We start from the raw sequence: 13507 nt of genomic DNA on the forward strand, positions 1-13507 counted from the left end.
TATTCACTTACAAAAATGAATAATATGGAAACAGGTTTTCCATGATAAAACATGTATAACCCAGATTGAATTGCTTGTCATCTCTGGGGGGGGATAAGGAAGAAGGGAGGGAGACAACATGAATGACATAACTTTAGAAAACTTATATGGAAATTTGTTATTAAAATAAAAGACATTTTTAAAATAAAAGAAAAAATTAAACAAAATAAATAATAGCATCTATCTCACAGGGTTGTTGGTGAGGATCATCTGAGAAAAATCTTAAAGAGATAGTATACAGGTTAGCTATTATTATTATTGTTGTTGCAATGAATAATGGCAAATAAATGATTGATGATACCAAAGCATTTATTAAATGCTTACTTTATGCCAAGCATTGCGCTAAGGACAGAGAATAGAAATGGAAGAGAGTCCTCCAGGATTACATTTTTTTAAGATATTTTATTTCCCCAATTACATGTAATAACAATTTTCCACATATATTTTCTGAAGTTATAAGATCCAAATTATCTTCCTCACTCCCTTCCCAGAGATGGTAACCAATTTGAAATGGGTTATAAGTGTATTATCATGCAAAACCTATTTCTATATTGTTCATTGTTGTAAGAGAATACTCATATAAAACCAAAACCCCCAAAATAATATGTTTTGATGTGTGTTCAGATTCCAACAGTTCTTTCTCTGGAGATGGATAACATTATTTGTCATGAGTCCTTCAGAATTGAAAGATTACATTTTAATGATGGAAGATAATTCTTCTTATAGGGACGTAGAAGGGAGTCTGATGGCATAAATTGAAAATTTCTGGAAGTAGAAGGCAGCTAAGGTTTGGGATTGGGATTTTTTTTTGATTAAGGTTCTCAATGGATTGAGAACCAGACCCAGATATAGGAGGTTCTAGGTTCAAATCTGGCCTCAGAAATTTCCTAGCTATGTGATCCTGGGCAAGTCTTTTAACCCCCATTGCCTAGTCCTTACTATTATTCTGCCTTGGAATCAATACACAGTATTAATTCTAAGATACTGAAGGTAAGAGAAGGAAGGAAGGAAGGAAGGAAGGAAGGAAGGAAGGAAGGAAGGAAGAAAATTGCTGGAAGTGATAAAAGTTCACCTAGTTTGAACAAGATAAGGTAAAAGCTCACTATAAGAGACCAGAGCCCCAGAGGTACATTTCAAGTTCTGGTACAATTAACAAAAAAAGCACATTCTCTCTTTTATCCATTTCTACCCCATGGGGGTCGGGGAAGAACACCCTTGTCACAAATATGCATAGTCAAACAAGAGAGAATCCCCCATTGTCTGTGTTCTAGAAAAAGTGTCTCAGTCCTTACCCTGAACTCACTATTTCTCTATCAGAAAGTGGATAGAATGTTCCATCATAAGTCCTTTGGCATTGTGGCTGGTCATTGCATTTGATCAGAGTTCACAAATCTTTTAGAGTTTTTTGTCTTATATTTTTTAATATTGTTATTGCAGAGTGTTTTGGTTAGTTCATACATATCTTCTTTATCATTTGTTAAAACACAAAAGTATTCCATTACATTCCTAAGCCATAATTTGTTTAGCCATTCCCTTAGTTTCCTTAAGAATTTTTGTACGTATAGATTCTTTTTTATTTTGGACTCTTTGGATTTTAGACTTCATCATGATCAAAGTTACAGCTTAGTTTAACTTTCACAGCATTGTTCCAAATTGCTTTCTAATATGACTTGACCAATTCACGGCTCTACCAGCAGGGCATTAATGGACCTATCTTCCCAAATTCCAACATTCATCATTTTCCTTTTTTGTGTCAACTCTGCAAATCTGATGAATATGAGGCAAATCTTCAAAACATCTTATTAATGATGTGGACAGTCTTTTCATATTACTATTGGTAGATTGAATTTCTTCTTCTTAAAAGAACCTGTTCATGTCCTCTAACTACTTATCAATTGGATAATGGCCTTCCTTCTAATAAATTTGAATCAATTCCCTATATATCTTAAAAATGACACCTTTGTCAGAGATACTCAATGCAAAAATTCTCCCCACCCATTTACCTGCTTCCTTTTTAATTTTAGCTGCATTGGTTTTGTTTGTGCAACAGATGTATAATTTTAATAAATCAAAATCGTCCATTTACTTTCTGTAACTTTCTTAATCCTCATTCATTTTATTATTTCTATTCACAACTATATGCTAATCACACTATTAAAAGACATTCATCATAATTTTTTCATAAGTAAAAATCAATATTTAACAGTAATTGTTTTCACTTCAGTAAAGAAATCATATGAGTCCTTTGCTCCCTCTCTACCAATTCCTGAAGCTTTCATTCCACCAAAAGGAAGGTTCAGGTCCCTGATGAGCCAGCAGTTACTCCAGACCAATCCTGACTGCAATCTCTTAGATACTCGCCAGACTCTTCCAACATTGTTAGACCACACAGTTGCTGCGAGGCCATACTTCACATTATTAGCTCTTTCAATCACTTCCTCTTCGGTATCAAAAGGAACAACACAAGCAACAGGGCCAAATATCTCTTCCTTCATGCAACAAGATTCATCCTTAATGTCAGTGATCACAGTGGGAAGCATGAAATAGCCCCCTTTGTTTCTGGGTGGGAGATCCAAATTATCCACACCCTCTCCACACAGAATTCTTGCCCCATCAACATAAGCCTTCTTTATGTAATTTCTAACCTGGATAGAAAAAATTCTTAATTAGTAATTAATACTGTCCAACATTTCCCCCTCCAACTCCCTACAGACATCAACATCATTCCACCCTTTGAGGTCCTCCTTGAGAAGCTTGTATCACCAATGGAAATGAAGAAATAGGAGTGAAGACTGTTTCAAAATCTACTGGCAGCCATGTAGGAAAGCTATGTTGGCCGGCAAAAGAGAGAAAAGAGATTTATTCTTTAATTTATTCTTGATTTCAGAGTGATAATTGGCTGCAAAAAAAAATACTAATGTAGGTTTCTTGAAGTCAAGTTTTTGTCTTTAACCCCCAGTACCTACCAGTGTTTCACACACAAATAAACATTTGTTTTTTCTTAATTCTTAATAAATATTTAATAATTAATTAACTTAATAAACCTTTTTTAATTAAAGATTTTGATTTTATTATTTGTTTCATGTCTGAATTTAGAGCAGTTTATCAAGAAAGTTTTTTTAAATAAATTAAATTTAAATTAAATTACTACATAGTCGAGGTATACCTCAACCCCACTAAGCAAAAAGCTTTTCCTAGACATTGAAGCTAAACTAACTTGTAGATAGAAAATGAAATAATCCATTTGAAGGAACATCTTACCTCTTTCTGGCTACATACAGGAGAATGATTTAAACACCTCAAAAAGGAAGTAGCTTAGTCAATTAATCTTTTAAATCTCAAAGCCCTAATTTCCCAAAGTTAATTTGATCAAGTCTTCTAAACAAATGGTTCTCACTCATCACCTATGGATGACAATAATTCTGATCATTAAAGATATTCCTGAAAAATAGGTTTTGAACAATGATACATGTAAAATCCAGTGGAATTGCTCATTAGTTCTGGGAAAGGGGAGGGAGGAGGGAGGGAAAGAATATGAATCATGAAACCATGGAAAAATTATTCTAAATTAATTATATAAAAGGGAGGTGGGGGAAGGTCTCAAAGTTTATGATGAAGAAACAACAACAACAAAAAAAAGATGTTCCTGAAGAAAGTTTCCAAATTTCCTCTAAAGCAGAGATTCTTAACATTTTTTGTGTCTTGGGCCCTTTGACAGTCCAGTGAAGTCAACAGAGCTCTCCTCAGAATGGTGCTTTTAATTTAATTTAAATTAATGCTTAATTTTATTTAATTTTTAAAATGCTAAATTTCAGGTAAAGTAAAAATAAACATGTAGTTTAAAAGTAAATATATAGTTGTTTTTTCCCCCATCCATGGAGAGTGGGATGGTATCAGTGAACTCAGGTTAAGAAGCCCTGATCTACAGCTACCTAATGGGCAGGAATTTTCCACAAAATACTTTTGGCCATGGAATTCCCTGCCTATCCTGTCCTAATAATATCCTGGTTTACTGCTGACCAACCTGGCTGACAACTATTCTTTCTTTCCCACGTGGTAGGGTGACCTCTTGAATCTGACTTCCTACATCTGGTACTTTTTATTATCCAATGACTGTTTTAACCACAAATTTATTTAATTATTTCTCTTTTTTTTTTTCCAGAAAATTTCTTACTCTGGACTTGTATCCAGAGATAAGTAAAGCATAGAGATTGTGCTCTTCAGAGCTGAATAATAATGAATAGAAGTTTCCCACAGTATTCCCCTGAAATGTGCCATGCTTTGAGTTTTTCTTTAAGAGGTCTTTCCAGAACTCTTTACCCTGCAATTTATTTACTTACTTTCTCTAAATGGGTCTTGCTAATCAGGGCTCCCATGCTGCTTGTAGCATCAGAAGGAGGACCAACTTTCCACTTTTTTATGGCTTCCACAAATCTTGCTAAAAATTCCTCATAAATGCTCCTTTGGACAAAGATTCTACTGGTACAGAGGCAGATTTCACCCTGAGAAGCAAGTGAGATGAGAATATGAGAAGAAGGACATCATTCTTTACAGGCCAATTCAAGCTCTAAACTTCTTCTAGAATCCTCTTCTGAGTACCCACCCTACAGCTTTTCTGAGAACACTCACAATGCTGGCACTTTCTGTGTGTCGCCTTATATCATTTCAGGCAAGCCTTGGCTTCCCAATTATGGTACATCCTTTGAAGGGAGCCTAACAGTGACTTCCACACAGGAGGCACTCAAGATGCATTTGCTGATTTCAGTCCCCTCTTTTGTCTTATCTTGCATGTAGGCTATTAGGAGGCACCTAAGTGACTGGAGATGGAGAAGCCAGACCTGGAGGCAGTAAGTCCTGGGTTCAAATCTGGTCTTAGACATTTCCTAACTATGAGATTCTGGCCAAGTCATTTAATCTCCATGGCCAAGCTCTTACTATTCTTCTGCCCTGGAACCAATACGTGGTATTGATTCTAAGATGGAAGGTAAGCATTTATAAAAAAGAAAAGAATTTAGGCTATGTGAAGGTTATAGTTATATTCTCAGTGCTTGGCACACAGCACCAAGATTACATAACACAGTGTGGGTATTTAATATATAATTATGTAAATATGTATTATATATATAAATATATAAATAATAATTTGTTATATGTGTATATAGAAATAAATACTGTATAATATATTTATATGAATAAACAAATAATAAATATATATTTATACATACAAATAAATAACAAATATAATTATCTATTTTGATAGATATGTAAATAATCATGAATATTACATTTCTATATAAATAAATAATAAATAGTATTTATTTGTAAATATGAATAATAATAAATGTATTTCTATATAAATTGTAAATATATATTCCTACATATATAATAATGACTATTTTGTATATAAATAAATTAAAACAAACATTGATTTGTTGACATCATCTAGAGCAAATTGACTAATCTTCAAATTATGTTATTTTGTTTAATCAACAAATATACAATACATGTATGTGGGGCATATATATGTATATATATATATATATATATATATATATATATATAGAGAGAGAGAGAGAGAGAGAGAGAGAGAGAGAGAGAGAGAGAGTTACTTAATCATTTTCAGTTGTTTCTGACTCTTTGTAACCCCTTTTGGGGTTTTCTTAGCAAAGAAAATAGAGCAATTTGCCATTTCATTGTCCAACTCATTTCACAGATATGGAAACTGAGGCAAATAAGGTTAAGTGACTTGTCCTGGTCACAGAGCTAGTAAGTGTCTGAGGCCAGATTTGAACTTTGGTCTTCCAGACTCTATGCTTGACACTTTGTCCATCATAGCACTGAGCTAGGAATAAAGAAGACAGCATGGTCCAGTGGAAAGGGGACTGGACTTGGAGAAGACTTGAGTGAAAGTCCCAGTTCTGATGCTTACAACCTGTGTGAACTTGGATGAGTAATTTCACCTTTACAGGATTGTTTTGTTTTTTTATCTGAAAATTTGAGATAATAATTTGCATACTTCCTATTTTCACAGAGGGATGGGGAAGCATCTTGTAAAAGTTAATGTGTTATATAAATATGCGTTATAACAACAGTAAATATTACTTTACTTTTATCTCTTATTTCTGAAAGGAAGATTGTGAGGAAATCAAAATGAATCATTACTCTCATTGTTTCAATAAACACAGTCCTGTACAAATATTTGACTAATGTTTTGCATGCTTATTTATTCTCTCCAAGCACAGAGGAATGTGTACTTGTATTGGCATATAAGCATTTCAAGTACTTTACAACATCACTGTAAATTATAGACTCTTGGAATGTTGAAGATGGAAGAGATCTTAAAGATCACTTAGTTCAATCCTACTTTTATAAATGTGGAAACTGAGACCTGAGACACCGAAGTTTGAACTTTGGCTTTGGCACTGTATGATTCATGGGCAATTCACATATCTTCACTGACTCTCAGTCTCCTTACCTATAAAATGGGAATAAAAATATGTGTACTTCCTGCTTCACAAGATTGTGAGAAAAGTATTTTATAATTCATAAAGTATTATATAAATTTGATTTGACACAAAGGCTGTGCTGGAGTGAGCTCTAACTGGCTCGTTAACATTGATTGTTAACTTTTCAATGTGAGCTTCAGAAATTAGCCAAATATTACAAATCAGGGATTCACTTGATTTATTTTTGATTGTCCAGATTTAAGAAAGTAATGGAGAAAATATTAATAATGCAAATTAAACTTAAATGTCTGTCATGTACATAGTTCCTCCCCACTGGAGAGTCTGCTACTAAGCACTTACCAGCAGATCACTGATTGTAATAATTATTATTATGTGAGTAAAATGGTAAGAAGTGCCTGGAGGAGACACATTTTATGTAGACTATAGCTGTGCAATCAGGACTAAGATGTCCTTTGTGGAGGTGTCAAACTCACTGCCCAAGTATAGATCAAACCAGATTAAAATGTAATTGGGAAATGCATAACAAAATAAGTAAAAATACAATACAGCACAGGTAATGCTAATTTGTGGGATTTAATCCATTTCTATTTGAGTTTGATTTCACTGATATAGTAGATAAAGTATTGGACTTGGGTCAAAGCTTGCTTCAGACTCTTACTAGCTGTGTGATCCTGGGCAAGTTTTCTAATCTCTCTATGCCTCAATTTCCTCATCTGTAAAATGAAAGAATTGGGTCTGAGCTTCTAAAAGCCCTTACAACTCTAAATTTATGATCCTAAGGTCTATGTAGTATAATTTTAGGAACCCAGGAAAATGCTTTTTTTTCTCCAAAACAACCTTTCCCTTCCTTGACTATCTACTTTCTGTGTCTGAAATTTTTGGTCCCTATAAAATGTGAATACCCTTGGAAGAGTGCAACCCCTGATGTTTAGAGAATCCTCTGTACACAAGTTGTGAGGACAGAAGAGCTAGGAATTAGAGCATGTGATTTAGACTTAGGAGGCTCCTTAGAGATCACAAAATCTAACCCTCTCCATTACACATAAGGGAACTGAGGCTCAGAGACACATTATTAAGTAACAAAGCTGAGATCAAACCTAGATCCTCCAACTCCAAATCTTCTTTTTTTTTTTTAAACTCTTTCCTTTTGTCTTAGAATCCAGACTAAGTATTTGTTCCAAGGCAGAAGAAAAGTAAAGGCTAGGCAATGGGGGTTAAGTGACTTACCCAGGGTCACCCAGCTAGGAAGTATCTGAGGTCAGATTTGAACCAAACATACTCTTTTTTTCTATATCTCTCTACCTAGGAGAAATTTGTCTGAATGGTCCTGAAATGTCACCTGAGTGAAATAAACATTATTTATTTTTACCATTTCATGAAATCACTCAAATTAATGACTTATCTTTTTTATGTGAAAATATGACAGAATAAGGTGTTTTTTGTTTGTTTGTTTGTTTTTTAAGGGCTAAAAAGGAACAGCTAAATGGTTCAGTGAATTGAGAGCTAGGTCTAGAGATGGGAGATTCTGAGTTCAAATCTGGCCTCAGACATTTCCTAGCTATTTGACCCTGGGCAAGACACTTAAACCTCATTGTCTAGCCCTTGTTGTTCTTCTGCCTTAGAACCAGTACCTGGTATTGATTCTTATTTGGAAGGTAAGGGCTTAAAAAAGAAAAAAAAAAGCACTAAAAGGCAAAGTAGCAGGTCCAAACACACATGCACACACACACACATACACACAAACATTTTCCCTGACCTGGTTAGCAAAGCTGGACCTAACAGTAGTAGGGATACATTCCCTCAGGTTGGCATCATCAAAAATGATGGCAGGATTCTTGCCCCCAAGCTCCAGAGAGAGTTTCTTGCAGTGGGGGGCGCTCTTCAGCATGATGCGCTCTGCCGTCAAGGTGCTCCCAGTAAATGAGATCAGTGGCACTTCGGGATGGGACACCAGCGCCTCTCCTACTTTGGGTCCAGTTCCAAACACTATATTCACCACGCCTGGTGGGACCCCTAAGTAAAAAAAAAAAAAAAAAAAAAATGACATTTGGAATTATTCATTGTCTTTAAGGTCAAGAATACCAAAGGAATTGAGTTTAGAAAATATAAAGGAAATCTAGCAGTACCAGATTTTAACTGTATTAAAAAGCAGTAATTATCCAAGCTAATTGGTACTAGCTAAGAAATAGAAAAGTTGATCAGTGGAACACAGCAGACATCCAACAAACTGCTTTAAAAGATTATAGTAACCTCATGCTCAACAAAAGGAGAGATCTAAGCTTTAGGGATAAGAATTCACTATTTGGTAAAAATTGTTGGGAAAACTGGAATATAGACCGACAGAAACTAGGTATAGATCTGGAATCTTACATCATTTACCAAGGTAAGATCAAAATGAATATGTGACCTATACATAAAGGGAGAAAAAGCCAGGTAGCTCAGTAGATTTAGAGCTAAACTTAGACACAGGAGGTCCTAGGTTCAAATCTGACTTCAGACACTTTCTAGTTGTGTAACCCTGGGCAAGTCATTTAATCCCATTGCCTAGCCTTTGTCACTCTTCTGCCTTGGAATCAATATGCAGAACTCATTCTAAGATGGAAGGTAAGGGTTTAAAAAATCATAATAAGCAAATTAGAAAAACAGGGAATATATTACCTATCAGATTTATGAATAGGAGAAAAATTTATGAATAAACAGGAGACACAAAGCATTATGAGATGTAAAAGATAATTTTTTACATTGAATTATAAAAGGTTGTACAAATAAAACTAATGTAGCTAAGATTAGAATGAAGGGAGAAAACTGGGGGAGTGAGTTTTATAGGCAATTTCTCAGAGTAGGGACGTCATATCTAAAATATATAGATAATTTTGTCAAATTTATAAGAATGTGAGACATTTCCCTATTGATAAATGGTCAAAAGATATGAACAGATAGCTTTTGGAGGAAGAAATCAAAGATCTCTCTCTCTTTCTCTCTCTCTCTATATATATATATATGTATATATATATATATAATATGCTAATTATAAAATATATATGAAACATATAAATATAAAAATATAAAATACAATATAAACTATAAAAACACTCTAAATCATTATTGATTAGAGAAATGAAAATCAAAATAACTGTGAGATATCATCTCACAACTATCAGATTGGCTAAAATGATAAAAGGGGAAAATGACAACGGTGGGAAGGTACATAGTAGGGACAGAAATACGTTGTTGGTGGAACTGTGAACTGATCCAACCATTTTGCCGAGAAATCTAAAATTATGCTCAAAGAATATAAAACTCTATATACCTTTTGACCCAGGACCACTATTGGGTTTATTTCCTAAGATGATCAGGGAAAAAGGAAAAGAGCCTATATATTCTAAAATATTTTTAGCAACTGTCCTCATGGTGGCAAAGAATTGAAAATTAATGGCATCCTTGTCAATTGGGGAATGGCTAAACAATGTGGTGTATGATTGTGATGGAATTCTACTGTGCCATAAGAAATGATGAGCAGGTTAATTTTTTTTAATTGAAAGACCTATATGAAAGTATGGAGAGTAAAATGAGTTGAAGTAAGAGAATAAATATATACTACAACAGAAACATTGTTTGAACAATAATTTGTGTATGCCTACCTCCTATAAAGGGCTGATAAATAGAAATAAGTGAGATATAGTTTTCTATATAAATATATCTTTTTTTATCAAATGATGCTTTCTGTAGTGTGGTGAGGAGAAGGAGGGAGATACTTGAGAATTTTAATGTAACAAATAATTTTTTTTAATTTTCTTTGCTTTGTGGTTTTGAAATCTCCTTCAGGTTAGAAAGCTATTAATCAATCAGTCATTTATTAAGTACCTTCCATGCTCCAGGGTTCTGGGATTAGAAAGACAAAAGTAAAATATGTAAATCTCTGCCCTCAAAGAACTTCTATTTTATCTAGACCTGCCTATGTTTGGAACATGTTCAACCACCTTTCCTGGTTGAAGTTTAGGGTAAGACTAACATCTAGTCTCATATGACTAAGGGATTTGTACTATGTGATGATGAAGAGTCCCCTAATCAGCTGCTGAGCTGGAATTTAATGGATATATGGAAGGATGACCTTCCTCTCCTACCATTCTTTTCTTTCCTGAGGAAGGAAATAGTGAGGACTATTCTGAGCTGTATCAAGTGTGGGAAGGATGCTCTCCTCTCCCTTATCCAGTCACATGGACCTGTGAGTATGTCTTGTCTAGCCAAGCCTGCCTCAGCAAGGGAAAGGTGAAATACAAAACTGGCTAATTAATATTTTTTTCACCTTTTTGGGGGAGGAGGGTGGGTTACATGGCTTATATGGAAATAGGTTTCATATTATTTCACACATATGATTGATATATGTTTTGTCTTCTCAATGAATGGAGAAGGGGCTGGATGGAAGGAGAGCATTTGGAACTCAAAAAATGTTTTTAAATAAATGTTTGAAATAAATAATACATTTTTAAGACAAAAAATTGGCTAAGTAGAAGCCTTGTAAAAATTATACTATGTTCTAAAGAATAATTACCAGCCACCCATATATAGACTATAACCATGATTCTAGATTGTTGGTGAGTTTTGTTTAAATCATTCTAATGCACAGGGTGAGATGAGTATTTGATGGTTAGCAGTGTTTTCTGTGTAAACAACCTGTGCCATACCTGAATCATACTGTCTACTATGTATCTTTTTGGACATCTTTCTGTTAATCATCCCCAGTGATACAGAGGATGCTTTTCTTCTGTTAGTCAATAGGCTAGCCAAGTGAAAAGAAGGTCCCTACAATTCCTAATCTAGCCCATTATGAAGGTCTCTATCTCTCATAGCATCTACACAGATCTCTACAACAGGAAAAGAAATGATCTTTTGGTGTAAGTTTTGCATCTATCTGACTTCTCCATGTGAGAGTTATTCATTTTTTATTCATTTTTAGGGAGAATGAAAGACTGGATTGACAAAGTAAATCTCTGATCAAAACAGCTTCCCTCACTCTAACTTCATTCTGTGAATGGGTATAAATATAAGTAAGAGAACAGTATCTTGGCCTGATTAAAAAATACCTGCTATAAATATAGTACAACTTAAGAGAGTGGCAGTAATATAGTATAAGACAAAGAGTTCTGAAATTGGAAGACATGAGTTCAAATCTGCTAGCTGTGTCATCATATCACATATCTCTGAGCCTCAGTTTCCTCATTTGTAAAGTGGCAATTAGAATGCCTATTATATGTACCTCACACAGCTCTTGTGAGAAGTAATGCAATTAAAGGGCTTCGAATGCTTTAAACTTCTATAGAAATATCAGTTATTGTTAATAGTGGGATGAAGTGGAAAAAATAATGTATTGGGAGTAAGAGGACTTGGGTTCAAAGCTCATTTCTGCTGTTTATTTCTTGTATGATCTTCAGCAAGTAATTTAACCTCTCTGGGACTCGGTTTTCTTTTCTGAAAAATGAAGGGGACAAATTTGGGATCCTGAAGCTCCCTCCCAGCATTAACTCCTATAATTATATTGAGGTTCTTGCTGAGAATGCTGTCTCCTGTACTGTGAGTGTGGAAGTAAATTGTAAAGATCAGACATAGCTCTTCCTGTCTTGGGGACATGCAGACAAACACAGCTTAATATTGGCACAAACACGGAAATACTTTTCATACTTGCTTAGGGCTGGATATTTTTACTCCCAAAGGGCTGACTCAGCATTGGCTGAGTAGTCTGTAGCCTGCATGGAATGATTTGAAGACTGTAGCCTAAAAAAGTTATTCGGTCCCTAGAATAATTTTTTTTCCTCTGTCACAGTGCCTGAAATTCTCAGCATCTGAAATATATTATTTTTGGTTAAAGCATTGCCTCCAAGAGCTCATTTTCATAAATAGAAATGCATGCTTATTAGCTGGCAATTCTTTACCACGAGATAACAGAGCCACTTGGACTGAATGATTAGAGATTAGCCAGTCAGTCACCTAGTAAGAGCCTCAAGGAATACTTGGGGTGTAGGAAAGAACATGTGTAATTATGAAGTTCGTGGAATTTATGTTAACATATTCCTGCTTTTCCACCAATCTGTTAAGGCTTCTACTTTGCCCTCTTCTAGCTTTCAATGATAAAAGCTTAGGGGGTTGTTTCTTTCTCCCAGGAGAATTTGCATGTAAACAGAGAATTCTGGAAGACTCTAAAATCTTCAAGAGTCAAAGTTATAAAACTGTTTCCCTGAAATTTTAGAAACTCTATTGGGTACTCCTGGGGAAATGGTTTGTCCTGTTTCTCTCAAATTCCATCCCAAACCAATTTACCAACTCTGTCTACCTTATAAGACTGGACCTGGAAATAAGGAGGATATTGCATATAAACTGCTATCAAAATGAAGACAAATCCAGATGGGACCATGACAATAGAGGGTCATGAATGGTTGGGAATCCACATGAGAACATTGGGTGTTGGGAAGTGGAAGGTTCAGAGGGAGGACTCTATTAACTTTATAAAACAAGCAGAAGCAAATCAAAAAGGAGGAAGAGAGATGCAAAAAGGAAAGTGGAGAAGGATAAGCACACCACGAGCTCATAGAATTAAAGCTGAAAGGCCTTTAGAGGACATCTAGTGCAAGCCCTTCATTTTCCTGATGAGGAGCTATTTCCCCATTTAAATGACTTTTCCAAGCAGTAGAGAGAGAGCACTAAATTTGTGGTCTGATTACCTGGGTTTAAACCACAACTCTACCATTTCCTATTAGGAAATGACCTTGGAAAGAAAATTTTCTGACCAGGACAAAGAATACTTCTCTGGATTTCTGTTTCTTCATTTATAAAATAAAGGAGTGATCCTAGATGATCTTAGAGTTTCCTTCTAATTCTAGACCTCTGAATCTATGACAAAGACAAACTTTGTCATCTTTATAACTTTGCTAAGAGTGGGTCCTGCATTTGAATCCAAAGCAGTTGGGGAAAAGTTGATTTGGGAATGGGAAGGTAAGCCCTAGAAA

At 34.9% G+C, this 13507-nt stretch overlaps 1 protein-coding gene across 3 annotated transcripts in view; it reads right to left on the reverse strand.

Annotated features, from left to right (window-relative positions):
* Positions 1–1432: 1432 nt before the first annotated feature.
* ALDH8A1 (aldehyde dehydrogenase 8 family member A1) overlaps positions 1433–13507 on the reverse strand; it is a 30196-nt gene continuing 18121 nt past the window's right edge. For 2 of the 3 annotated variants that reach the window (XM_044677033.1, XM_044677032.1), the window contains 3 exons: positions 8263–8519; positions 4380–4541; positions 1433–2684 (listed from right to left, as the gene is read on the reverse strand). In XM_044677033.1, the coding sequence (XP_044532968.1) occupies positions 2232–2684; positions 4380–4541; positions 8263–8519 (872 nt within the window). In that variant the 3' untranslated portion in view covers positions 1433–2231. The remainder of the gene's footprint in view (positions 2685–4379; positions 4542–8262; positions 8520–13507) is intronic. The other variant, XM_044677034.1, reaches the window with a different exon arrangement.

This window comes from Gracilinanus agilis, chromosome 4 (genome assembly GCF_016433145.1).
Source record: "Gracilinanus agilis isolate LMUSP501 chromosome 4, AgileGrace, whole genome shotgun sequence".
Lineage (NCBI taxonomy): Eukaryota > Metazoa > Chordata > Mammalia > Didelphimorphia > Didelphidae > Gracilinanus > Gracilinanus agilis.